General features: G+C 45.4%; 1 protein-coding gene across 1 annotated transcript; it reads right to left on the bottom strand.

Moving 5' to 3' along the window:
* Positions 1 to 108: 108 nt before the first annotated feature.
* Positions 109 to 10,436, bottom strand: TMEM230 (transmembrane protein 230). Its single transcript, XM_082256238.1, has 3 exons — positions 10,305 to 10,436; positions 4,704 to 4,826; positions 109 to 1,240 (listed from the first exon to the last, which is right to left on the bottom strand). The coding sequence occupies exons 1-3, from the start codon at positions 10,398 to 10,400 to the stop codon at positions 1,100 to 1,102; spliced, it is 360 nt and encodes a 119-aa protein (XP_082112364.1). The 5' UTR covers positions 10,401 to 10,436; the 3' UTR covers positions 109 to 1,099.
* Positions 10,437 to 26,428: the final 15,992 nt, after the last annotated feature.

The raw sequence follows: 26,428 nt of genomic DNA, 5'->3' as shown, positions 1-26,428 counted from the left end.
TGCTCTGGTATATGTCAATGAATACTGGACTTCCCTCTGAATGGTAAAATGAGATAGCCATTCCCATAGAATGCAGCTCAGCACTCTGACCCACTTTAATGGGACATGCAGAGTCGATGGACGTAGACAAGCCGCACTGACTTGAACCTTGTGGGCAGGACAAAATATGGTAGGTGCACAGCTGTGGTTGTATGCAGATATGATGCACTTATTCACTGTTTGCACAGAGCATGTATTACCTGTCAGATCTCTCATTTTACCTTACCATTAACAGGATACAGGTAAATAATTTTCTTTCCTTCTTAGACCTGCTGTGACCTGTAGTTCTAATTGATCCGGAAGGCTGCAAGTTGCCAAGCTTTAATGCATGGAGCTTAGAGTTAGAAAGCTGCCAGATTCCAATTATTAATGGACCCATAAAACTTGCATAGATTATCCAAACACTTGAATAAAAATGTAAAGCATGCCTCAAGTAAACTTCAGGTAAGAGTGCCATTTTAACATGTTTGTGTCTGTTCAATTAGAGTGAAATGTTCCTTTGGTAACCATTTGAATCTATCGCTATCAAATGAAAAAAGTATATATTAATGCATATTTATCAGAGCAGCCATAGCTTATCCTGCATGTTTTTAATATAAAACTATATGGCTTTCGTTTTACCTAAATAAGCCTATGAAGGAAAAGGGTGGTATTGAAACCACCAATCAATGAAATGTCCGCCATCATTTTCCAAAGTGCTCTTTTCAAGTAATAGTTAGAATGTGATTGGTGATAAGGGGAAGACCTCTGTTTGCCACTGCTCAGGAATTGAATTCCCTTTTTGCTTTCTCTGTATGACTTGCTGTAAGGAAAATCTAACATGCTCTTTTCAGAAGGTAATGCTTTTACCCTACAAAACATTTAGCAGTACAAGTCGGGTATTTGTTTTGTGACAAACTGATATAACAGTCCACTGAATTATCACAACTGCCTGACTAAACTGAAGGCTCATTTTATATACACTGGTCTGCTGGTCATCTTCTCCTCCTTCCCCTACTGAGACCCGTTGGCTCCCAGTGGAGCTGAATAGTGTCATGTGCCTACTGCCACACATAGTGGTTCAGTCATCAAAGTCTGGAATGTCATCATATGAGTAACCTCTGTATCCTTTAGAAGCATAATAAGCGATGCGGAGGTGGTAGAACCCAGGCAGGAAGACCAATATTCCAATGATTAGAATAGGTATGGCCCGTTCATTGCCCTTCAAAAAAAGAAGAAAAAAAAATGTTAAAATGCAATTTGTCTACAATCTAGCCTTCCGCAGTCCCCAGCACCAAATAAACAATGAGCATTTTATATATAAAAGCCAGATTCTCTCTCACAATGCAAATTCTAAATGTTGCCAAGGCCTGTATCCTGCTTCACTGGAGAAATGCTGCCCCCCCCCCCCCCCCATGAAAGCTCTTTGGTTAGCTAAAGTTAACAACCCACTGGACATGGAAGATCTTACAGCCATACTGTGCAACACAGAAAAGAGTTGTGTACTGAAACCTGGAGGCCTTGGAACTATTCTGTGTATTCTGATGCCTACCCTAACGAGCTGTCTGACTCCCGGCTACCCTGCTCTCCCCCAGGAAAGAGGTGACCAAGTGAACTTTCAGCCCCTCTCTTTTCCCCCTCACCCTTTTCCCGGTCTGCCCCCCCCCCTCCACTCAACTTCCCTCCTTCCTCCATCCCCCCGTCCCTCCTCGTCCCCCCTAATTTTTTCTGTGGGTGATTACAGACCCCTAGATGTGTGGAATATCTTCAGCTCTCTTAGGGTCTTCCACCCCATCTACCACCTTTTCTTCATTTTCCTTGGTTACCTTTTTTTACCAAATACTGGCACCATCAGTTTGTATACTGAAATGGTAATTTGTTAATGCGATCCTTCTCCCATTTTAATGTCAACTGATATCTGCTTCCCTGCAAAATAAGTATCCATGTTTAAGTTGTGGTATTGGGTTGTTTTATTCGATATCCCTTCTGGGGTTATTGGCTTAGTGGTCTCCTAAGTCAATAACCCCTTCATGCTAGAGGTTATATTGATGCCATAATTTAGATGCATCTCGTTAATATTTGTTCTTTCCATGACTATATATACAAAATGAAGGCATTACAAAAAGAAAAGCCAGAGCAATGATTATGTGTGCTTTCTTTACCAGTATGTACAAGAACATGATGATTTGCATGTGAAAGGACGCTACCAGAAAAACCCTAAAGCAGCTGATCATAAGGCAAGCTGGGCTCTGGACAACCAAACTAACTTAAAACAGCCATATTTATGGAATAATGAAATACTATTTTAAAGCAAATTTAAGGGCCTAAACCTTAACTGATGTAGAATTTACCTTTGTCTCACAAATATCTAATATATAAAGTACAAGTGTCTCTGCATCCAGTACCTGTGTCCATGGGATTGCCCTACTGTGCATGTGCCCCACGGACAGCCGTTGGGACTTGGAGTGCAGAGACTTCGGGCGGCCGGGCGAAACTGTTGAAGCGGCGGGTGTGCGCGGGCACATGCTCGCGTGGACTTACTCCTAAGCGGCAGCGGCCGTTACAAGTGGCGGCGGGCGAGCGATGTCAAGCGTGAGCCGCTCGGTCAGCTCTGCGCGTGTCCCCGATGTTGCTAGGGCAACAGGGACGCAGAGCTGACAAAGTCATGCGGCTCTCGCGTGATTTAAAAAAAAAAAAAGTTACAAGGGAGAGTGGCTCAGTAAGATCTGCGCATGTCCCCGAGGTTGCTAGAGCAACAGGGACGCAGTGCACAGTGCATGACAGGTCGGACAAGGAGGCTGATGAGGGAGAGACTGAAAGATATTAAAAGGACATTGTATGAGGAAACTTATACTTGGCAAACCCTTTGATTGTAATTATTGTGGTGAAAAAAGCAAATAGAGCCATGATTAATTTTTAAAGGAAAAAAAGCTGTTGCTGTCAGGAAAAGGATCATTTAAACAGAGGAAAAAAACTGTCACACTCAGCAAAGCAAATCTGCGACTGTAGAAACGCTGTTAAAGGGACATTGCCTGATTGTAAGTGCATTACTGTAAAAAAAAAAAAAAAAAAAAAAGCAGAACATAGACACGCTAAGCAAACTGACTTTAGTAGCAAGGTACGCCTACAGAAAATCTGCGAGTGTGATTGCGAAACCATACAAAAAAATGGAACGTAAAGACACGTTTTGAACGGGACATTTGCAAATAGAAAGACTGCAGACGTAAAACACGCCTGAATGAAATCTGCGACTGTAGGTGCATTGCTGTAAAAAAAAAAAAAAAAAAAATCGCAGAACATAGACATGCTATTAAAAGGACAAAAAAAAGGGGAAGAAAATTAAAAAAGGAATCTAATTCAGTCAACGCAGCTGGTAAGCTGCAATATATTCCATTTTGGGGTTTACATATACTGTAGACCACATGTGGCAAACAAACGGTCCGCCAGGTCATTTCATAGTGCCCTTGCACCTTTCCTCCAGCTGCGGCACCCTCTCGTCTCTGCCCCACACAGTCCGCGGCAGAGAGGAGGACAAAACTCCTCCTACAGACCCTGCGCCTCTCTGAAGCCGCAGCACCCCCTTGTCTCTGCCTTACCTGGTCTCAGTATGCTGCAGACTCTGGCACTGTTTCCCAGCTTCACTCCCAGCTCCTTCCCAGTAGCAGCACAAAGTAACGGGGGGTGCACTGTGATGGAAGGGAGGGTGGGGGACTCTTGACATCTGATGTTAAAGTGAGGGGGGTGCTCTAGACATCTGCTCATAATTATGAGAATATTACAATTCTATGCCAGTTGAAAAAGGAGAATCACAAACCGCTGGTATCAACAAGACATTTTATTGGAGGCCACAGTCAGAAGGCCATGGCAAAAACATGTTCTGTCTGACCAGTCTCCAATAAAGTTTCTTGTTGATGATACCAGCGGTGTGTGACATTCCTTTTCAAACTTTCATCATCTGCTACAGGAGTATGACTGGGCTCCATGTCTGTCTGCACCTTCCCTTCACAGCTTAATTCATTACTAAAACCAGTATTAATCGAATGCAGGGTCAATTTTTTAATATGATAAAGTGATAAAGAGTGCACACATTTGTATAGTCTTACAGATACAACTGGCCCTTTGAAGGCAACCATAATGCTGATGCGGCCTGCAGTGAAATTGAGTTTAACACCACTGCTCTTGACAGAAAGCTAAAATTAAAGTTAGGCCAGCCATACATGGGTTAAATTTCTAAAGAACTTTATTTAGAAAATCTTATCTAAGAATTTCAGTTCGAATCTCGCACCATTAGTGGGCTGCAGCAACGGCTGATTTTCGCGTGGCCATCAATTTTCGGAATTTTTTTTTAAAAACTAACGGTTTTCTAACCGATAATTGGAGAATTGTGCGAGAAATATAATCAAAAAAGAAATGCGCAGAAGTGTAAAAAAAAAAAGAAAAAGGAAATTCCCAACCACCTAAAATTCTTTTCTGTAGCAACATCAGGTGAAATTGAAGGCTTGGGTTAGTCGAATTTTGAAATCAATAGTGGCACCATCAGATCACAAAACGCACAAAATGTCTGATTTTTTTAAAGAAAATTTGTTTGTAATTGGACTCATGTATATGGCCTGCGTGAGCCAATTGATGACTGCATGTCTAACTTGACAAATACAAACTTTGAATGAAAAGGAAAAAACTCTTACCCCATTGCTAATGTGTCCAGTTAAAAGGAGGGACCCAATCACAATCAGCAAAGTGCCTATCAAAAACAGGATAGTGGCCAAAGCAATGGCTTTGTACGGTATTTTGGGTGGGCTCTTCTTGAACTGGATAGAAATAAAAAAACATTTAGTTACAATAAGAAGACTCTTTTTCCAAATGAAATTCTATAAAATGCAAATAAAAGTTGGCTTTGGTTAAAAAAAAAATAAGAATTACATTTACAGAAACAGGTGCTAGCTCACACCAGATGCAGTCCAGTGCTTTTTTTTTTTTTTCCAGCACCAAAAATGCAGGCACAGTGTTCTTCATGTATTCCAATTACCCTAGTTCACACCGGTGAGTTAAGTTTCCGGTGCAGAAAAAAAAAAAAAAAAAGCACCGGAACTGTGCGTGCTGTGAACTGTAAGCAAAAAAGCACCCATGGAAAGATGGGGTGGGGGGTGGGGGGGGGGGGGGGGAGTATCGCGCTTCAGGGATAACTATGTGTATGATAAATTCTTTGAAAAATAAATAGATAAACTATATTAGTGGCAAATGATGAATAAATTGTGTTGTGTCAAAGTGTCTTCTAAATAAATATCGAAATACATACCAATAAACCAGTAAAGATTCAAATACACAATAAATAAATAAATATGATATAAAATTGTGACGGTATTCACCATCACTGGAATTTAAAGACAGATAAGTAATGGTTTGAATTGCTTCATATTTGCCAGCAATATCTCCATATAGAAATATTAAGATTTATTCCCATTTGCCATGAAATCTGTAATTCCTAAATACTGTGTATATTACATATCTTTCAATGCCAAACAGGTTTTCCTTTTGTTTGTGTATTGGGAGGGAATGTGGATTGCCCTGCCTCATTGTAAGTGCTAATGACCTCCCATTGTTCTGTGTCTGGCTATTGTGTACATTGATTGCCCCCTGGGGGCTTCTGTCTCATTGCACATGGCAATCCTTCTGGTCAAGCTATCGGACCAATCCCTGCTAACTCATTTTCAAGTCCTCATTTGCATGGCTAAGGAGGACCTGAAGGAGACCACAGGTACTTTACAATTGACCAATAGGAAAGCGGTTGTTGGGGGCGGGATGTTCCAAATTCTGTATATAAGTCTTGTTCAATAAAGTTGTTTGGAGTTCTTTCAACCTCAATCTAGAGTCCTGTCTCTTATTGGGGGAATCTGCTGCAAGGGATTGCTATGGTCTTCCATACTCCCTTAGAGAATCACTGAGCTCTTGTAAGAGCTTGTATGAAAGCTTGTTCTGCTGCACTCTCTGGGGAAAGAGAGGTTCACCCACAGCAACATGGAGCCTTGTCGTAGGTCCAGGGTGGGTAGGAGATGCCAAGACCCTAACCAAGCTGCGGTGGTTCGTGCAGTCTGAAGTGCTTACGGTGTCTGGTGGAGTGCTTGGAGCCCTCGGGAAGCACTAGGAGCATCTGTCAACGGAGGTACCCGGTCCGGGGTGCCCTGATCCTTTACAAAAATTATTACAGTGATTGTGTAAAGATGAATTAATATAAAATTAGATAAGGTGCTTATAGTGATGATGTGTTCATATTCATATACAAAGAATAGTGCTTATAAAGTGTTCAGTGCAGATATTTAACAGGATATCCAGAATTATATATATATATATATATATATATATGTGTATACAACATAAATAAAGTGCCAAAATATATTTAAAAAAATGTGCTCAAGTGTCCCAAAGCATCAGAGGAGAAATAAAACAATGATCTTCCTCTTCCAGATGTCTCAGTCAAACATCTTCCGCCTTTACACCATGTGAAATATGGGGTGCTCCACATCTATGGGTGTGCTAAATGCTCACCTCAAGCTTTCAAGTAATGCGCCTTTAAATATATATAGGGTCTGGTTTCTCCTCCTTAGGGTGTATATAATAGGGAAATACTGGAGTGCTTCACCTTTATCTGGATCGAGTGGGATGCCCATGGATACTCCCTCGGATCGGTGCTGAAGCTGTAGTCAGTCCGATCCTCTCCCCAGGACAGGATCCCCGCTCCGCCGGACAAGTAGAAAGTTTTCCCGCAGGAGGAAATTTATGCAATTTATTACTGTTCTACCATAGGGGGAGATTTACTAAAGCTGGTACACACAGAATCCGGTGCTGCTGTGCATAGTAACCAATCAACTTCCAGGTTTCATTGTCAAAGTTTAATTGAACAAACTGAAGTTAGAAGCCGATTGGTTACTATAAACGGCTGTACCAGATTGTGTGATTCAGTTTTAGTAAATCTCCCCCCACGCAGATTGTCTTGTTGCTACAATCATTTTCCTATCGGGTCCAAGTACTATTACAGAAAATGTAAACATGCAGATCTGTGTCTGAGCACTATAATCACCTAAACACTCCATTCAGTACCATCATATACACTGGGCTCTTCTGTACCATTAAAAATTTAGTCTGATATACTATTAAGTTAATTTGATACTATAAAGCCCAATTTCAGCTAAGGGTTCTTTTTTTTTTTTTAATTCAGTGTGGGAAGGGTTGGAACCTCTGTCAGGTTTTTAAAAACAGAACGCTAACTATATTTGACCACGTACATTGTCATAATAAATTAGCACTAATGAAGTGTGTTCTATGTGTGTGGACTGCAGCATTCTGTAAAACTTTAACATATCGTACGGGCTGAACGAAAGTTTTACAGAATAGCGCAGTCTACATACATGATACACGGTTCATAAGACCCTATACACGTCACATATGCATGTTTTTGTTTGCATGACAGCATAGGGCAGCCTGTTCACTTGAATGGTCTGCCCTACATGCAACATACACTCCTAGAGCAGCTCCTGCACCTTTATTTGGCAGTGAACTGACGCATTTTGTCACACAACAAAACACGCATCTGCTTCCTGTGCTTTCTACCTCCAGCTTATCAGTTAGCATTGTTTTCTGTATTCATCCTGGACTACAAAACACCTCCCTCGGTTATAAAAGAGAGGGAGGTGTTATGTAGTCCCAACACACTCCCTGTCCTGGGAAGACAATACTGCTCAGTACGGTTGTACAGGAAGGGAGTTAACAGCAATATTACCAGGTTAAAATAAAAACGAATGCCACATCTAAGGACTGGTAAGTTGTAATACTAATAGTTTTTGTTCTTGAGTTTAGATACGCTTTGAGACTAGTGATGGATCTTTTAGACGGAGAGCATTTTGTGTTATAGAAGGAGATGTGCCTAATCGCCTCATATCTCAAAGTCAGGATTTACACTGGAATTTTAGGGGTTTGGGGGCAGGCTGGAATCTCAGACTTTAAAAGTAAAAAAGGAATGATCTGGGACATTATAGAACCTGTTTTAGTTAGTTGTGTTTTTTTTTTTTTTTTTTTAACCATAGCACAGATTTACTTTAATAGATATACTATGCCATCTAGTGGTGTTGATGCACTTTTTTCCAAAGGAGGGAAACCAATACAAACTTGCACTACAAAATAATCGAATAAAAACATAAATGGACCCCAGCTGCTGCCTCAAGTTGCCAAAGCACTCTAAAGACTGAAATAGGAAAAACCCCACAGGGGGTGCAGAGCTACATCACCATCAGTTAGACTAAAGCCCCGTACACACGTAGCGATTGTCGGCCGTAAATATTTGGCCGCCGAATGATCGGCCGATTGTCAGCTTTTTAGTATGATGCTTCCGACAACCGACTGACTTTTCGGCCGAACAGAATCGGGTGTGCAGGCATTAAAATTTTTGTTGGCCAACACCAGAATGGCCGATTGTTCGCCAGTCAGTACAGAATTTGGCCGACTAACAGCAGATGAGCAAGACTGGGCATGCTCAGAAAAGAAAAAAAGACAAGGAAAGTTAACCATCACATGACATCACTTCTGCAGTTGGCTGTTGTTGGCCGACAAAATTCATGTGCAGTCTTTTGCAGTTTTCAGCCGACAGGACAGCACCGGACAAAAGACGGCCGATCGTTCGGCCGACAATCGCTACATGTGTACGGGCTTTAATGTGCAAACTGAGCAATATACAAAAACAAACTCACATAATAATTGTGCAAAAAAGTAAAATACAGTAAAGTGCTCTGTGCTTGTATTATTCCCAAATGCAAAATTTGTGACTTATGTCAAAGTTCATCCAATAGAATGGTAATACCCTCAAACATGCTGCCCAGGTGCACTCCAAGTGCCCCTCAACTTCTGCCACACTCACCAGACAGAAATCACTCCTTTTTTTATTGAGCAAGTCAAATCAAGCATTATCACTACCTAGGGATCCGCCTTGGCGTTGTTTCACATACAGCATATGAGATAAAATGATCAATGCCAAGGAGAGAAGAGAAACCTTGCCACAGTGAAGTAACGTTTACTGAATAAAAGCCAATGCACTTACATCAATGTACATATAAATTGCCTGTCTCGGGAAGCATGCACTCCACAGAGTAGATAGAATGTCACAGGGTGCTCCCACCCAACATGTTTCGTCATCAGTACAGAATTTCTTCTTCAACTGACATTTTATTGTCCCTGTCATTGGCTTTTATTCAAAAAAAGTTACTTCACTATGGCAACAAAGTACAAACATTTAAAAACTACCCTTACAATGGGCCCCTCCTCACACTGCTTATTAACTCTAGGGGATGCGGAATAAGGTGTAATACCCAACTCCTCGCTTTGGCAGGCTTCCACTATCTGTGCGCCTGGTCCCCTGAAGCCTCTCAAGGCTGATTCCATTGCCAAGTACAATGCACCAGTCAGTCTTGGCATGGCATACGAGGTTGAGAAAGAGCTGTTATTAGCGTGAAACATGTTCCATCTGTGATACCCCCATGGTGTCTGTGATGTTTTTATGATACACACGAAAAGGATTTGAATGAGTGTAGCGATTCCCAGAACTTTTCTTTGACATGCATCTACAGGTGAGCTATGCTGGTACCCTTAAACCATCCCCACAAGGTGTTCCTTTTGAAACGACTATTTTGAACTTACAATGCAAGATCAACTGCCCTGCATTGTGCATGAGGAGGAGAAGGACTGCCTATTCAGGTAAAGTGTGTTTGTAGATAAAATCAAACTGGGCAGCTCTGATTAAAGTTGAATATTACCCTTGCTATAGGTATAGGCCATTTACAAACCTCCTGGCTGGAATACTCCCAAGATGCTGTGAAGTAAGGCCTAGTCAATACTGCTCATCTCCACCATCACAGGAGTGAGCTTTTTCTCTGATTCAAGCCCCCTCACATGCTCTCACTACCCTGATGTAGTATCTCTGAGCTCAGCATTCGGGATGGTAGAGTTGAACAGTAACGACTGGGCGACGTCCTGGCGGTATTCCAGTCAGGCTTCAGCAGGTACATGAATAGCCTAAACCTATAGCAAGGACATTATTCGACTTTACTCAGAGCTGCACCATTTGTTTTGATTTACAGGCATCCCTTATCTGCATAGGCAGTTTTTTGGTAACTTTGAACGAACCCTTGAACCTCTTGAGAGTGGATGGGGGTCTGCCATTGCAAGAGTAGCTTATTTGTAAGTCCCAAAGTTGGGCTTTAACACCGAGACCATTTCATTTTATGGCAGCCAGATGTCCTTACCTGAAGGTCAATGTATCCGTCATCGGTATCAGATAGCTTAGAGTACTTCACTTTGCTGTTGGGAAGAGCAGCAGCATTATTCCTTGAGGGCATCATAGCACGCAGAGTTTGTTACATACAGATGAAAACCTGAATCCTAAAAAGCAAAAATATACAACAGATCCAATGTTAATGACTTGCTCCCCTGTGCACACAGCATGTTTTATCTAGAAGAGTTAAGGCTATGGATGACTATGGTGATGGAAGGATCCCGAGCCAGTTCTACAGTACAGTGCAGCCCTGCCAGTTACCTGAAAGACATGGTGACTACTTATACATTACCGATCTGTATGGGGACTGCTGGATCCCGTGCAATCTTCACTCTGTGACTGGAGCAGCTGTGTAGGGCAGCCAATCATCTCATAATTTATTTTTTTCAAAGCTTAAAGCGGAGTTCCGGCCTCAAAATTCACTTTGGGCCATCTGTTTGCTCACTGTCACCTAAAAAGAAATGGATAGTCCCTATTTTTGTTTTCAATTACTTACCTTGTTATTGAAGAAAATATACTTACCTTTCTTCCACTTCCTCCCTCTGCGGCTGCTTGCATTGATTCCTGGGAGCTAAACGTCATCGCTCCCAGGAATCAATGCGCCTGCACCGGCCCCGCTCGTCACTTCCGGTGCAGGCGAATCATACCTTGCTAAACAGCTTCTGGGCATGTGCAGCAGCTGTGCAGGGATGATGCTCCTGCCCCAGAAGTGACGAGTGGGACCGGTGCAGTGCATTGTTGGGCCGAAGAGGACACGGAAGAGGACGCAGAAGAGGACGCCCTGGCTTCAGCTACCCATACCTGAGAAGGCAGCGCTGGACAATACATTTTCAAGGTAAGTGCGACCCGGGACAGTTCAGAGGCTATCCATTGTGGAATGTACTAGCCCTGACTCTCCCGGGGGTATTTTTATTGAAAACCGGAACTCCACTTTAAATGAACAAGATAAATCTAGAAGCTGATTTGTTACTGTGCGCCGCTGCTTCAGTTTTAGCACGATCTCCCATTAAGCTTTGTATACAGAACAGAAGCAGCCGGTGTTTCCCTGCACCCACTGGAATGGCACAATCATGGACAGAGCTGTGATGGCCCTGCAATGACTGCACAGATCTCTGGTGTCATTGACTTGCATCAGATCACTGTATTTTCCTATTATAATGAGAAGACAGGAAGCCTCTGTTCTGCAAAACAAAGCATTAGAAAAGGGAAGTCTGCACTGGATCCTGCAGTCCCCATAGAGATCATCACAGTGTCTCCTGGCTGGGCTGTACAGTACTGACTCTGATGCATTCATAGGAGGCCTGTCTCCCCAGCAATCAGTATCACAGAGCACACTGTCACACCGGCACCCACACAGAGCGGTCACCTGGCCTGGGCAGCTGAGCTCGGGGCCACACAGGCTTACTCTATTTACCTGATCTACGTGGGCATACTTCACACATCAACTTCCGGGTCTGCGCTCCAATAACAGGAAGTGACGTGACCCTCCGAACGGAAAGTGTCATACAAGCGCCGCCCCACAACAACGTCAAAAAACGTAAATGGGAGGAGGAGGGACTTCTCTGTGTTAGGCTGATGTGGAGTCTGCGCTGTAGTGTATGAGGAATGTGGCGGGTAGAGAGCGCCAATAGGAAATATGATATGCATGACATGTATGATGCAGCGTGCAGTATTTCCTGAGTCCCTGCTTGGACGTAGTTTTATTATTAACCGAAGATATGTCATAGAAACATTTTGTGGAGTAAAATGTAAAACCTCCAGCAGCTATCAATACAGATCTGTAAAGGGTGGACTGGATTCCCATTGGCTGCAGCTTACTACTGCATTGGTATTGGGCAGACATCCCAACCTGCAAAAACTCATTTCAGGGAGGTTAGGCCCCCCCCCCCCCCACACGCTGCCCCCCCCCCCCCCACGCACGCGCCGCACCCCCCCCCCCCCTTTCCAATTTAACACTACCAGAGAATAATGAAATGAAATGTAATCAGTATACCTGGTCACTGGTGCTGGTCACTGGTGCTGGTACTGGTCACTGGTGCTGGTACTGGTCACTGGTGCTGGTCTGGTCACTGGTGCTGGTACTGGTGCTGGTCTGGTCACTGGTACTGGCCTGGTCACTGGTACTGGTCTGGTCACTGGGGCTGGTACTGGCCTGGTCACTGGTGCTGGTATTGGTGCTGGTCTGGTCACTGGTGCTGGTCACTGGTGCTGGCCCGGTCACTGGTGCTGGTACTGGCCTGGTCACTGGTGCTGGTACTGGCCTGGTCACTGGTGCTGGTACTGGTGCTGGTACTGGCCTGGTCACTGGTGCTGGTACTAGCGCTGGTCACTGGTGCTGGTACTGGCCTGGTCACTGGTGCTGGTACTGGTGCTGGCCTGGTCACTGGTGCTGGTCTGGTCACTGGTGCTGGTCACTGGGGCTGGTACTGGCCTGGTCACTGGTGCTGGTATTGGTGCTGGTCTGGTCACTGGTGCTGGCCCGGTCACTGGTGCTGGTACTGGCCTGGTCACTGGTGCTGGTACTGGCCTGGTCACTGGTGCTGGTACTGGCCTGGTCACTGGTGCTGGTACTAGCGCTGGTCACTGGTGCTGGTACTGGCCTGGTCACTGGTGCTGGTACTGGCCTGGTCACTGGTGCTGGCGCTGGCCTGGTCACTGGTGCTGGTGCTGGTCTGGTCACTGGTGCTGGTACTGGCCTGGTCACTTGCTGGTACTGGTCTCAGGTGCTGGCTCTCTGGTGCTGCTCTCAGGTTAGGTCACTGTGTCTGTCACAGAGTGGGGTGTCACAATGATTGGTCCCCCCGCGCGCCAAAATGCCTCCTGGAGTATAAGATGTGGCTGTAGTAGAGAGCAAAGCCTCTGCAGCTCCTCCCACAGGCGGAGTGCATGACTCATATCACTCCGCCTGTGAGCCGGATCTACTTCGGTTCCGTGCAGGCTTGCTGACACACTCTTCTGCCTGCATCGATGAGTCATCTGACTCACACACAGAGCCGGGACATTGCTCTGAGCTCGCGGGTGTCCGTGAGCTCAGGGCGGAAAGCGGGAGTCTCCCGCGACTTGCGGGAGACTTGGGATGTCTGTATTGGGTGATGATGACAGTCAGCCCTGGTTCACTTGTATGCGATTCGGGTAACAGCGAATCCTGTTGCAATTGCATGGCGTCTATGGGATCTGCTGCGGGTGTCAATGTTATCCTAGCGCCGCCCTCCCAAACAGATTGCAAAACGCACTGCAATTGCACCCCACCCCATTAGATTGTAAGCTCTTCTGAGCAGGGCCTCTTAATCCTCTTGTATTTTATTGTATTGTATATGTACTGTCTCCCTCTAATATTGTAAAGTGCTGCGTTAACTGCTGGCGCTATAGAAATCCTTAATAATAATTGCCAGAATCGCATTGCATGGGTGTGAACTAGGGTTGCCTCCTAGATAGGTGCTAGGTAGGGAGAATAGTTTGCTCTGCTTGCCTATCCGGGGATCAGCAGGTAAAACCTAGTTGCTCTCTCTGCTTATCAGGAGAGCCTGATTAATAGTTAGGCCTGCTACATGTGCGATTCATGTGGGCCGAGGGAGTGTCCCCACTGTATCCAATGAGGAGGTTTGTTGGACAGTGGAGGAAACCTGGCCAATGACGCACAGGCTTTTGTAACTGTCCCAGTGGGTAGGCACAGTGAGAGGTGCATCATGGGATAGGGTATAAAAGCCAAGAACACAGGAGGCAGGTGGACTTTGGGTGGGAAGCCAAGTTCCAGAATGAGAAGGACGGCTGTCTCCTCTTCTGAAGCTGTGTAAGGTGGTCACAGGCAGTCAGCCTGGTGTACCAGAAAGTGTGGCTGAACCCAGAGGTCCAGTGGAGGCTGACTGGTGGAGTTTGGAGGCAACAGTGACTCTGGAAATACAGTGTCAGTGAGTACAGAGGAACTTGCCCAGGGGTCTGCCAGGAAGGGGACCACTCCAGAGGCTAGAGTCAGCAGATAGGTGAGAGTACAGGGGGTGCCAAGTTTAGGACCCTGAAGAGAATATTCAAGCAGGAACATTTAAAGCATCTTCAGTGACAGAGTGAAGCAGCAGCCTTGCTGCATTCTACAGTTAGCTGTCCTCAAGACTGTGGATAGTTAATAGTTGGAGTATCCCACTCATCCCTTCTCCTATCCAAGTTCTCAATAAAAACCAAATTCCCCTGGACTGATTATTGACTGAGCCAAGGACTTTCATTGCTGTTTATCTGCTGTCAGTTGCTAAGGGTAACCCAGGGGAATCCAGAAAACGTAATTCTCAGCAGTCCTCTAGGGGGCAGTGCTACACCTTTAAACCAGGACACATATTAATTACATGGGTTCTGAGGCGGATATAATGCACATAAGGCCCCTTTCACACATACGGACCATTCGTCCGTTTTTTATCTATCCATTGATGGATGAAAAACGGACATCAATGCATTCCTATGGAAAAACGGATGATCATTCATTTATACGTGTTTTCATCCACTTCTGTCAACATCTGTTTTTCTGGACGGATGAAAGCCCTATTTTTCATCTGTCAAAAAAATGGAACGGATGAAAAACTAATGTTGACTAAAAAAACCCGACTGAACTGATGAAATGAACGGTCCGTATGTGTGAAAGGGGCTTTAGGCTGGCCATATATATATATATATATATATATATATATATATATATATATATATATATATATATATATATTGTACAGAAAATTGTATAGTGTATGGCCAGCCTTAGGCACTAAGTGAGTTTAATTATCACCTTAACCACTTGCCTACTGTGCACTTAAACTCAACTTCCCATCCAGACCAATTTTTAGCTTTCAGTGCTCTCACACTTGAATGACAATTGCGTGGTCATGCTACACTGTACCCATATGACATTTTTATCATTTTTTTCACACAAATAGAGCTTTCTGTTGGTGGTATTTAATCACCTCTGGGTTTTTTATTTTTTACAAAAAAAAAAGAAAAAAGACAGAAAATTTTGAAGAAAAAAAGTTTTTCTTATTTTCTGCGAGTAAATTTTGAAAATAAATACATTTTTCTCCTTCACTGATGTGCGCTGATGAGGCGGCACTGATAGGCTTCACTGATGGGCACTGATGAGGTGGCACTTATGGGCACTGATGAGGTGGCACTTATGGGCACTGATGAGGAGGCACTAATATGCCGCACTGATAGGCGGCACTGATGAGCACTGATAGGCGGCACTGCTGGGCACTGAGAGGTGGCACTGCTGGGCACTGATAGGCGGCACTGATGGGCACTGGTGGATGGCACTGATGGACACTGATGGGTGGCACTGATGGGCAGCACCATCAGTGCCCACACTCAGTGCCCATAGTGCTGCCAGTCAGTGCTCATCAGTGCCTAGATGAGCAGGCACTGATGGGCACTGACTGGCAGCACTATGGGCACTGATGGGGGGCAATTTGTGTATGTTTTTTACCTTGTGTAATCAGGGCACTGGTGATCAGTGCCCTGATTACATTCTTCTGTATCCTCGGCGGCTGATCGGCTCTCCTCCTTCCTCACACTGCAGTCTCTGTGTGAGGAAGGAGCGCTGGCGATGAGAGATGATCTCATATGTTTACATATAAGATCATCTCTCATTGCATGGGCCGAACACGTGGTAAATGGCCGCTGTGATTGGCCATTTACCATGATCTGTGATTGGCTGTGTCCAAGGGACACGGCCGACACAGATTTTCCCCGATGCGAGCGCTTGGGGAGCCTGTTTCTGGGAGGCCGTTTAAAGACGGCCTCCCGAAAATTCAAGTCCGCGCTGCAGCCATCTTTCGGCTATAGCGCGGACCGGAAGTAGTTAATCAGCCACAGAACCTGTGTAATTAATGTGTGTCCTGGTTCAAAGGGATGAGGTGGCAACCCTAGTGTGAACACCCATGCGATACCATTCAGCCTTTGGTTGCAAGCAAATTTGACACCACATCCAAATCTCAACACATCCATGTGAACCAATTGTGGCGGGTATGTTATCGACGACCCACAATCGGTGTGCAAGACACCGCAATTTGCAGAATCAGATCAAAAGGATGTGAACAACTATGCGATTCGATTCTCGTATGGACACAAAAAGGGTCCTACAGCAGTTTGGCACAATTTGAGCCATACAAATCCATAGCCCAAATCACACCCCAGAGACACCACATGTAATTCGCTCAGGAATGTGCTGCAATTTCTGTGCAAATTACATGCGAGGTCCCGCAACCTTGTGAACCTGGGCTCAGATGCTGGGGGAAAAGGGTCCTGCACCATTCTGGTGTGGATGCGATTTCAGCCATTCAAAATGTATGGCTGAAATTGCACCCCAAGGACATTGCATCTGATGTGCACAGGAATGCGGCCTGCCCAAGTGTACTGATTGCATTGTGCATGAGCCTCTGTGCCCAGTATTGGAGGCTGTACCACATGCCTCCATGTTGCCAGGAGACATTTATATACAATGCTCTGGGACTGCATGGCCCCCCACTTGGTATATATTATATACTTTTTAGGTAAAACATTTATTTCTGTTTTGCTTAGTAACCAATATCCTCTTGTATTGATTGTAATATCCTATTGAGTATTTAAATGCTAGTTTGTTAAATATTATTACTGCACAGTTACCAGGTACAGGAATGACTTAGGGGGTGTACTCACTTTTGTTGCCAGCAGTTTAGACATTAATGGCTGTGTGTTGAGTTATTTTGACGGGACAGCAAATTTACACTGTTATACAAGCTGTACACTCACTACTTTACATTGTAGCAAAGTGTCATTTCTTCAGTGTTGTCACATGAAAAGATATAAAATATTTACAAAAATGTGAGGGGTGCACTCACTTTTGTGAGATACTGTATGTCATAAGTTTTAACTGGGCATATTGGCAGGCTTATGAGGTCATTATGACACCAGGGGGCAGGGCTGGGCCATCATTGTTTACACTGATTGGTGGATTGTCTTTTAAATACTTGTTGGTTTACACTGCACATTGTCACTTAACTGATGAAGGGGCCCTGCATGGCTCTGAAATGTTGCTGTATGTTTTTCATGTGATCATGAAAATAAACCTTTGCACCAATGTTCCCTTTTAGGTGCGCGGACGCGCAGTGTCATTGACGGTCCCGCGCAAGCACAGATGCGGATCGCGCAGATGTGGCGGCCGGGGAGCAGAGCGTGCGTCCCGAGAGCACGCCCATTGTGTGACAATAGCGAATGAAAATTCGCTATTGTCACACGGATCCTCCTCCTGGCCAATCAGGGAGCGGGACGGGATGGGAAGTCTGCCATATTAAAATCTCTCTCTCTCTCACCCGCAGCTTGTACAACTGTATGTGTGGCTGAACACTGTTCTTCTGCCTCCTCCACCAGTTACGTTTGAGGAATTGCATGACCCCCCCCCCCCCCCCCGTGATCTCATCATGTGAGATGATCATGCCAGACACTAACGAAGGCTGAAAAGAAACCATTAGATTCCAACTTCTCACTCTACTCAAGATCATGGTGTTCATCGATGATCGTGAGATCAGCTTCTGTCGGACAAGGACCTGTACACACAGGCCAAATGTTGGCCAGTTTCTACTTTGCTGGATGATTTTATCTGATATTTGGCCCGTGTGTACAGGGCTTTACATCTATATGCCTCAATCTGTGCAAAGGCTATGCGCAAGTGTTCTGGCTAACCGTCATACCTTGTTTCCTTTACACCCTTCACTTTTCTAATTAGTCCCCTCTCCCCCCTCCCCCTTTTTTTTCTGGCATCGACCTCCCTTTAATGCTTGGTGAACATACCTTTTTTTCTGGGCATTAGGATGCAAAGTTATAGATAAGTTCTCATGTAGCCAGAAGCTCCCAGTTGGGCATCCTGTGCTCTAACCTGAAAGTCCCAGGTAGGGTGCCATTTTGTACAAAGATGTGTACTCCAGAGGATGGTCAACCCTTGCACATCTAACATAGGTGCCTACCCATGCTTAAACACATTTTTGAACACTATTTTCCTTTTTACGTATACATACCTCTTTTCTTGTGCTCCTAGGTGATGGACATAGTTTTAATACACAGACATGTACTCACGTTTGATGGGTATGTTCTCCCTCCAGTTTTATCTTCTCAAAACTGACACCTCCCTTATCTGCATTGGCCAGGGAAGATCCCCCTGAGTCTTGCTCCTGCATCTCCACATAGAAAGCTCAAAACCTTGTCAAGGCACAGTTGAGTTTGCTGAGTTATTATTTTTTTCTACCTCATCGATATTGGAGTTACTACATTTACAATTTAACCTTCCCTTCAAGTGCCAATCCTCTCATTTTAGGGACATAAGGGTCGATTTTACTAATGCTCTTACAGAGCTAAGACTTGAATTACAAACCCCTCCTTGCACACATAAGCTACAATATTGGTCATCACTTCACCATACCTGGTTTAACAGACATGCGTTTAATTAAACTGAATTTACTCAGGAGATGCCTGCACCTCTTTCATACAGTTTCTATAACCATTCTGAGCTCTTTCGTTGCCTGACTTCAATCTGCTGTTATTAAATTCAGGTACCGAAACCTTTTGCGTCTCAGTACAACAGGATCCATCTCCTCTTCCCATAATTTTCCCTTATTCATCTAAAGTCCTAAAGAACGCAAGATCTCTCTGTGCCTGTGTGACAGAAGAGCCGCCTGCTTGGTTTACATAGGCAGGCGGCTCTTCTGTCAGTTTCTGTAATGATCGCGGGAGGCCAGCGGACGATCGTGCCCGCTCCTCCCGCTGTGAAACGAAAAAGAGATTAAAGCTGCGCTATGGTGATGTATAAGGTGTCTCCAAAAATGCTGCTGTGCGTGAAATCAAAAGGATTTGAATACTGTTAGTTCAAAAAACAAACAGCGCAGATCTGAGATACTGAAAGTGCTCAACGTAACTGAATATATATATATATGAATATAAATATAAATATAAATAATGACAAAATATCCAACTCTAAGATACAATAAAAACACCCCGTGACGTGAAAAGATACATAGAGTTCATGAATGGTAAAAAATATATATAGGAATATATAAATAATCCAAAAACAATGTGACAGTCCAAATAAATGAATGCTTCAGCAGGTAGCCAGTGAAGGTAGCTGAAGATAGAATAAAGTGCTCAAGTGCTGGAATTGAAGTGCTCTAGCATGCTGCAATGGTGAGGTGACAGGGTGACTCAATCCTCTCCCCAAGGTTCTTCCACTTACCGGACTAAGTGGACCCCCAAACCTTATAGTGTAAGGGTCATGCGGGCAGAGTCCGGCATGTAATCCGGGAAAGAGATCTTAAATCCTGGCTGCGACCAATCAATATCTCCTATTGACTCCCGGCAAGTTTGACCATAAGGAAAGGAGAAACCCAGATAGTGTAATATTGCTACGCAAAATTTATTAGAACATCCAAGTATAAAACTCACATTTCATCAGATGTATACAGGCGGTGAAAGTCATGTAACGGTAGGCTTCTAGGCTTACGGTGCGCAGCGGGCTCCCTTGGCTCCGGCGTGCGTTCCACCGCTACCGGAAATGACGACACGAAAGGCGTGTAGCCGGAAATTGTGTCGACGTGTTTCGCCTCCCACTGGGCGTTATCACAGACGTATTGTCTAATCACAGCAGGAGCATGGCACCGGCGTAATGCATGCCGCCAAGACCGCGTGCACATAATCACATAGATCTACGTGATTGTGCGCAGCTGAGCCGTTCTGCCGCAGTAAATCTGCGTGGGGCGGTCGGCAAGTGGTTAATAAACAATGTTATATTATACTTGGGAAAAAGAAAAAATTAGGATTTTTGACTTAGGCCTCTTTCACACGGGCGGTCCGTATGTCCGTATATCACCCCATCCCTTTGCGGGTGATATACGGACATAATGCATGTCAATGGGATTGCGGATGTCAGCGGATGACCATCTGCTGACATACAATTTGCGTCCTTTCAGTTCTGTTCCGTTTTTAGGAACGGAACAGAACCCTATTTTTCTTCTGTTTAAAAAACAGAAAGGACGCAAAATCGGATGTCAGCGGTGTGATCCGCTGACATCCGCAATCCCATAGACATACATTATGTCCGTATATCATCCGCAAACGGCCACAACAAAGCTTTCTGCTCACTGGAGAATGCCGGCTACTTCCAGGGCTGTTCCGCCCTGGTGATTGATATATAGCCCAGTACCGCAACCCCCCCCCCGCTGACGAAGCAATGCCAGAACCGGGGCCTACACTTTTGTGAAAACCCAAAGGGTAATGCCACGAACTGATAATGTCCTTCTGCTACAGCAAAAAAGAGAAAGCGCTGGTGTTGTGCACATATTGGAATGTGCAGGTAAGCATTCTTGATGCCGATAGAGGGAAGAAAATCTCCTGATGTAGGGATGCAAGCATCATGCGAGTGGACTACATTCTGAACTTCTGTTCCCGCACAAAGCAGTTCAGGGCCTTGAGGTCCAGAATCAGACGTACCTTGCCCTCTTTCTTTGGGGCCGTGAACAGGTTTGAATAAAAACCCTGAAATTTTTCCGATACTGAAATCAGGACAATCACACCCTAAAGCAGCAGGTCTTGCACTACCCCAAAGAGAGCTTGCAATCGGTGTGGGGACAGAAGCACATTGGAAGGGAAGTATTTTTCCGGTGGCCAAGAACAAAACTCTATCTTGTAACCAGACAGTATCACTTTGTGGACCCACTTGTCGTTTACCAAGGAGGCCCACGGGCCCAGAAACCAGCAAAGGCGTCTCCCCGCCTCAGGCATGGGTGCCTTGTCTGCAGGTCCAAAGAATCCCGATCCCAGCTTGCCAGATCAGGGCCACTTGGAATCTCCCGAGGAGGATTTAAAAAGGTTTTGAACACTTGTCAGTGGACCCTGAGGGACGAAAAAAACTTTTGTGAGCCAAGAAAGACAGGCCACGTCTACTACAAGGCTCTTTTTCCTTCCCAGACTGTGGAAGGAAGGTACTCTTCCCCCCTGTGAGACTCTTATTGATGTCATCCAGGGTAACCCCAAACAGGCAATCACCTTGAAAGGGTAAATCAGTCAGAGCTTTTTTAGAAGTCTGGTCCGCAGACCAACACCTAAGCCACAATACACGCCTAAGCCCCACTGCCGAAAGAGTTAGCTTAGAAATCAGGCGAGCCGCATCCAAAGAGGCATCATAGACAAACTACAGCCCATGGACCCACTGATCCACCAACTCAATAAAAGCAGGGGTAATCTGCTCACCCTCTAGGTCACGGTGCAAAAGTGTAGCCCACTCAGTTAGTGTTTGTGACACCATGGCATCAGCCAGGACAGGCCTCAGCGCCGACCCAGCAATAGTAAACATATTGCAGGCCACCTTCCTGTCAGCCAGGTCTTTAAAAGCTGGAGATTCCTCCACCAGAATCATGCTTGCCTTGTTCAACCTGGAGACAGCCAGTCCACCACTGATGGAACAGTGAACTTCTTAAGGAGAGACTCAAAGGGTACTGCACCGTGAAAGCGCGTAGGAACCACAAAGCGACGTTTCAGATGCTCCCACTCTTTAGAGACAATTTTGTCAAAAACAGGAGGGATGACTTCCGGTTCCGGTTCAGGAGCTAGGAGGCCGCAGCTTCTGCCACGCTCCCCATAAAACCTGCTCTTTCATCAGCTGCCTCCCGAGGTAACCATCTCAATTCATCCCCTTACCTGGAACAAATACATGGATCGCTTTGTTGAGTGATCGGCGGCTTATTCGGCTCCCGCTCCCCCCGCTGGCATAGGAGACATGGCACATGCTGCAGCCAACATGGCGTCAGCTCCTTCTGCTGAGCTGGCTCAGCCACAGCCTCCCGCTCCTCCTCTGACAGACTCCTCCATTGCCTTACCATATTCAGCTTCTCCAGTAAACATAGCCCAAGCGGTGGTCGCCCTCCTGACCCCCATGATAGCCGATGCAGTAGATCGTGCAGGTCTTAAAGGGCTAGAGCAACTACATAAAGAACTCTATCCCCAATCCCTACGAATAAAACAAACAGAGGAGCATATTTCCTTAATGGAAGATGACGCCAATGCTACTTCTGCTACTATAGCTAGACTGTATGTTATACAAAAGGAGCTCCAAAACAAGGTTGATGACCTGGAAAATCTATCAAGACGCAACAACTTGCACATTATCAGAATTCCGGAGTCATACTCATCTTCCACCCTCACCACTATATGCTCCACCACCATCCCAGAGCAGCTGGGATTACGCACTCCCTGTACGGTAGAGAGAGCACATCATATTGGGAAACCCATGCAATCATGTACCAAGCCGCGTCCAGTGATTGTCAGATACCTGAACTATGTGGACAAGCACGGTATACTTCAGAAATTTAGTCATCAGTGCACTCTATCACTTGACGAATATCCTCTGCTCTTATTTGCCGACTATTCGATCAATGTCATGCGTCAACGTAAGGCTTTCTCTACGTTCTGCTCCTCACTCCACAATGATCAGATCAAAGTTACCTTGGCATACCCGGCCATTCTCCATGTACAAGTAGCTTCAGGAGAAGGTATTTCCTTCTCTTCCCATGTTGGAAGCTGAACAATACTTCAATGCTCCTCAACAAACAGCAATGGAACAAGAGAACAGCTCTACTCCATCTGAACCTCCCCCTCCTAGGAGAACCTCATTCACCTCCAAACATCAACATAGCCCTGAAAACCTCCTTTTAAGAGAGTTCGCTTTGGTCCCAAAAGCTTGTGGCAATCGACACTGATCTACTGTCCTCACTCTCCTCTACATCTCATCTCTTCTGTTACAAAATTCCACAAGACGAAGTTTGATTCTCACCTTTGGATGGTTAAAAGTGTATACTGCTACTGACTGGATGCAGGAAATGGGTTTTTGGTAACTATGCCCCCCCACCTGATTCAGGCATCCCTCTCTTCTCGCCTCTCCCTCCTCCCCTCTCTTTTTTCTCCCCCCCCCCCTTCTTCACCCTTCTCCTTTTTTCTTCCTTTCCTCTCCTACTCTCCCCCCTCCCTACTTCTTTCTTTTCCCCTCGTTCCCTCTAACCCGCCCCCCCCCCCCCCACCTTGGAGACTACACTCACCTGCACTCTTTGGCTGTGGTTTTGTAGGTGGTGACTCCATGGGGAAAAAAACAAAGTCGTTAGAGTTTTGTTTTTGGTAGTATTTCCTCCCTTCTGAGGTTTCTATTGTCATCTGGTTGCTTATCTCTGTTACTGCTTGTTTACTTTTGGGATTCTACCAATACCTGGGAGGTTCCTGATCCTACGGGGCGATAACTGTGGTAAATATACCCAGGGCCCCTGATAAGGCAGTACAGCCAGCCCTCCTATACTGGGCCCGGGCACCATCAGTTCAAATGGGGGGCCTGGGCACCTGCTGAGCAGGAGTTCTGGCTGTACTGTCTTATTGCAGACATTGATCCTCTTCTGCCCCCCCTTGCAGACATCTTCTCCTCTTCTTTCGCTACAGGGAGATTGGTTTCAGCATATGCTCCCCTTCCATCTGCTGTCCGGGCATCCCTTATGTGCCCCTTTCCCCCGCAGTGCTTCAGACTTCCCTCCTCTCCTCTCCAGCAGCAGCTGCTGCGGGCACACAGGGGGATGCTTCAGGATGGAGAGCAGGGAAAATTGTAGTAAATATGAAATTTACTGGCCCCTCCCATTCTCGAATGAACACAGTAAATAATTGGTACCAATCACTCCTGTGTCCATTCTTCACTGAAGCAAGATAAACTGTGTTTACTATGCTTCAGTTTGTGAATGTGCAGGAAGAATTGGAGCACTTCCTATTCATTAATCTGTGCAGCTGAGGCTACAGAGAAAGGGACTCAAATCTATGTCCTCAGTCATTCTCAGCCAGGGGAAGGGGGCCTATCCAGTAAAGCTGTATGGGGCCCCGTGATTTCCAACAACAGCTCTGAATATACCCCCTGCCGGGATTATCATCTTGTACCTAGTACACCAGCCATGGCTCCCTTGGATGTCGGGAATCACCTAAAGATAATCTCGTGGCTACGATCCCCCCCATAAACGCATGCAAATTTTAAGACACCTCAAATGTGGCCCTGCTCCAGGAGACACATCTGGCCGCAGACGACCTCCCTCAGTTTCAAAAACTGTGGGTGAGCAAGGTATATGGCTCACCAGCCGTGAATAGGAAAGCCAGAGTTTCTATTCTGGTCCATAAGAAACTCCCACATGTAATTCGCTCCATAGACACTGACTCAGTAGGTCGTAGAATTACACTCCACCTTACAATAGCCTCTCGTGACATTGCCATCTCTAATGTATACTCCCCGGACCAGGCCTTTTATCAGGATTTTAACACTTGGGCCTTGAAAATTCCCAAACACCTGCACCTGGAGCTGCTGTGAATTTTAATGCAGTTGAGCCCCAGTCTTTGGTCGTGTGCATATCTTTCCATCAATGTATCCAACTAAGTGAATTTCCCACTCTGTTTGCCCAGTCCATCTCTGCACTCCATCTCACAGATGTTTGGCAAGTTACCCATCCTACAGGGATTTCACCCTCACCCCCACATTTATCCTTCTCCTGCATTGATTACATCTTTAGCTCCCCAGGTCTATTCCCGCTTATATCCCAGCCCACCATTGTGGACATGGTGATCTCTGATAACTCCCCGTTTCTGCCCAAATCTCAGGTCTCCTCTCTACACGAGAGAAAGCCTCCTGGCAGTTCCCCTCCTATCTCGGCAAAAATTAAGACTTCAAAAACACTCTCCAAACAATGTGGAAAGAGTTTACTCAAACCAACGTAACCCATCTGTCTACCCCTGATTTATTTTGGGAGACTGGGAAAGCTTTTCTCAGAGAGCGAATTATCTCATACACGGCCCAGCTTAAAAAAGCAAAATCACTTGCAATACATACAGGCCAGCGAGTCTCTCCGCAGAGCCCACCAAGCATTGTTACTTAATAGTACCACTGCTAACACTCAGACATGGCACACCGCCAAGCGCACGTTTGATCACTGGGCTGCCCAAGTGGAACTCACTAATCAATCTCACTCTGCCCTATATCTTCATAGATATGACAATAAGGCGGGTAAGCTCCTGGCGAAATTGTGTAAAGGACAACACCAACTGACACATATAGGGGCTATCCCTTCGTACCCCCCACAGGGGAGATCACTGACTAGCCCTCTGAGATGAGCACTCTCCTCACTAACTATTACACAGCCCTTTACTCCGACGGCCCAATAGATATAGAAGCAGCGTCAAAACTTCTTGAGGGAATAGAGCTGCCTACACTATCAAATGACCATTTGGAAGCACTAAATGCTCCCATATCCCTATCTGATGTTCAATCCACCATTAACTCCCTTGCCTCAGGAAAAGCCCCTGGTCCAGATGGATATTTCGCTGGATTTTACAAATTAACCTCTGACTTCCTCCCTGACACTCTTTGCTGAGTTTATCAACATGTGTGGACTGGGGGTTCCTATTTGCCCATGGGTTCCCAGGCCCACATCAAGCTCATCGCTAAAAAAGGTAAAGATCCTCTACTTCCAGGCTGACACTCTTTGCTGAGTTTATCAACATGTGTGGACTGGGGGTTCCTATTTGCCCATGGGTTCCCAGGCCCACATCAAGCTCATCGCTAAAAAAGGTAAAGATCCTCTACTTCCAGGCTCGTACAGACCCATCTCCCTAATAAATGTAGATGCTAAAATCCTCTCCAAAAGCATTGCTTTGCGTCTAGCCATTCTTCTTCATCTCTTTTACATCAAGCTCAATCAGGTTTTGTGCAGGGATGCTCTGCCTTGCTTCACCTACGTAAAGTCCTCCTAGCTCTTGAATATGCCAGAACCCACCCCGAATGCGATGCAGCCATCATTTCTCTCAAAGCCGAGAAGGCCTTTGATAACATCAGCTTCTCCTGGCTGTTCATAGTCATGAGAGCCCTGGGTTTGTCTGGACCTATATTACAATTTTTATAAAAAATGTATTCTGCCCCCACGGCACGCATCGTTTTTTTTCACCCGACATTCCACTCACTAAAGGCACTAGGCAAGGATGTCCCCTCTCCCCTGGTCCTCAACAAAACCTCTCTTTCACAGACTCTAGAAATGTCCA

Source organism: Pelophylax lessonae, assembly GCF_965119305.1.
Source record: "Pelophylax lessonae genome assembly, chromosome: 4".
NCBI classification, from domain to species: Eukaryota; Metazoa; Chordata; class Amphibia; order Anura; family Ranidae; genus Pelophylax; species Pelophylax lessonae.
The sequence above is the reverse complement of the archived record's forward strand: the minus strand, read 5'-3'. Positions and strand labels throughout refer to the sequence as shown.

Bases quoted from the DNA above. Each gene is read 5' to 3' on its own strand.
- TMEM230 (XM_082256238.1), bottom strand. From the start codon at position 10,400: ATGATGCCCTCAAGGAATAATGCTGCTGCTCTTCCCAACAGCAAAGTG. The intron at 4,827-10,304 runs GTAAGGACATCT...ATTTCTATCCAG, and splicing joins ACGGATACATTGACCTTCAG to TTCAAGAAGAGCCCACCCAA. The intron at 1,241-4,703 runs GTAAGAGTTTTT...CTTTTTTTGAAG, and splicing joins CTGGACACATTAGCAATGGG to GGCAATGAACGGGCCATACC.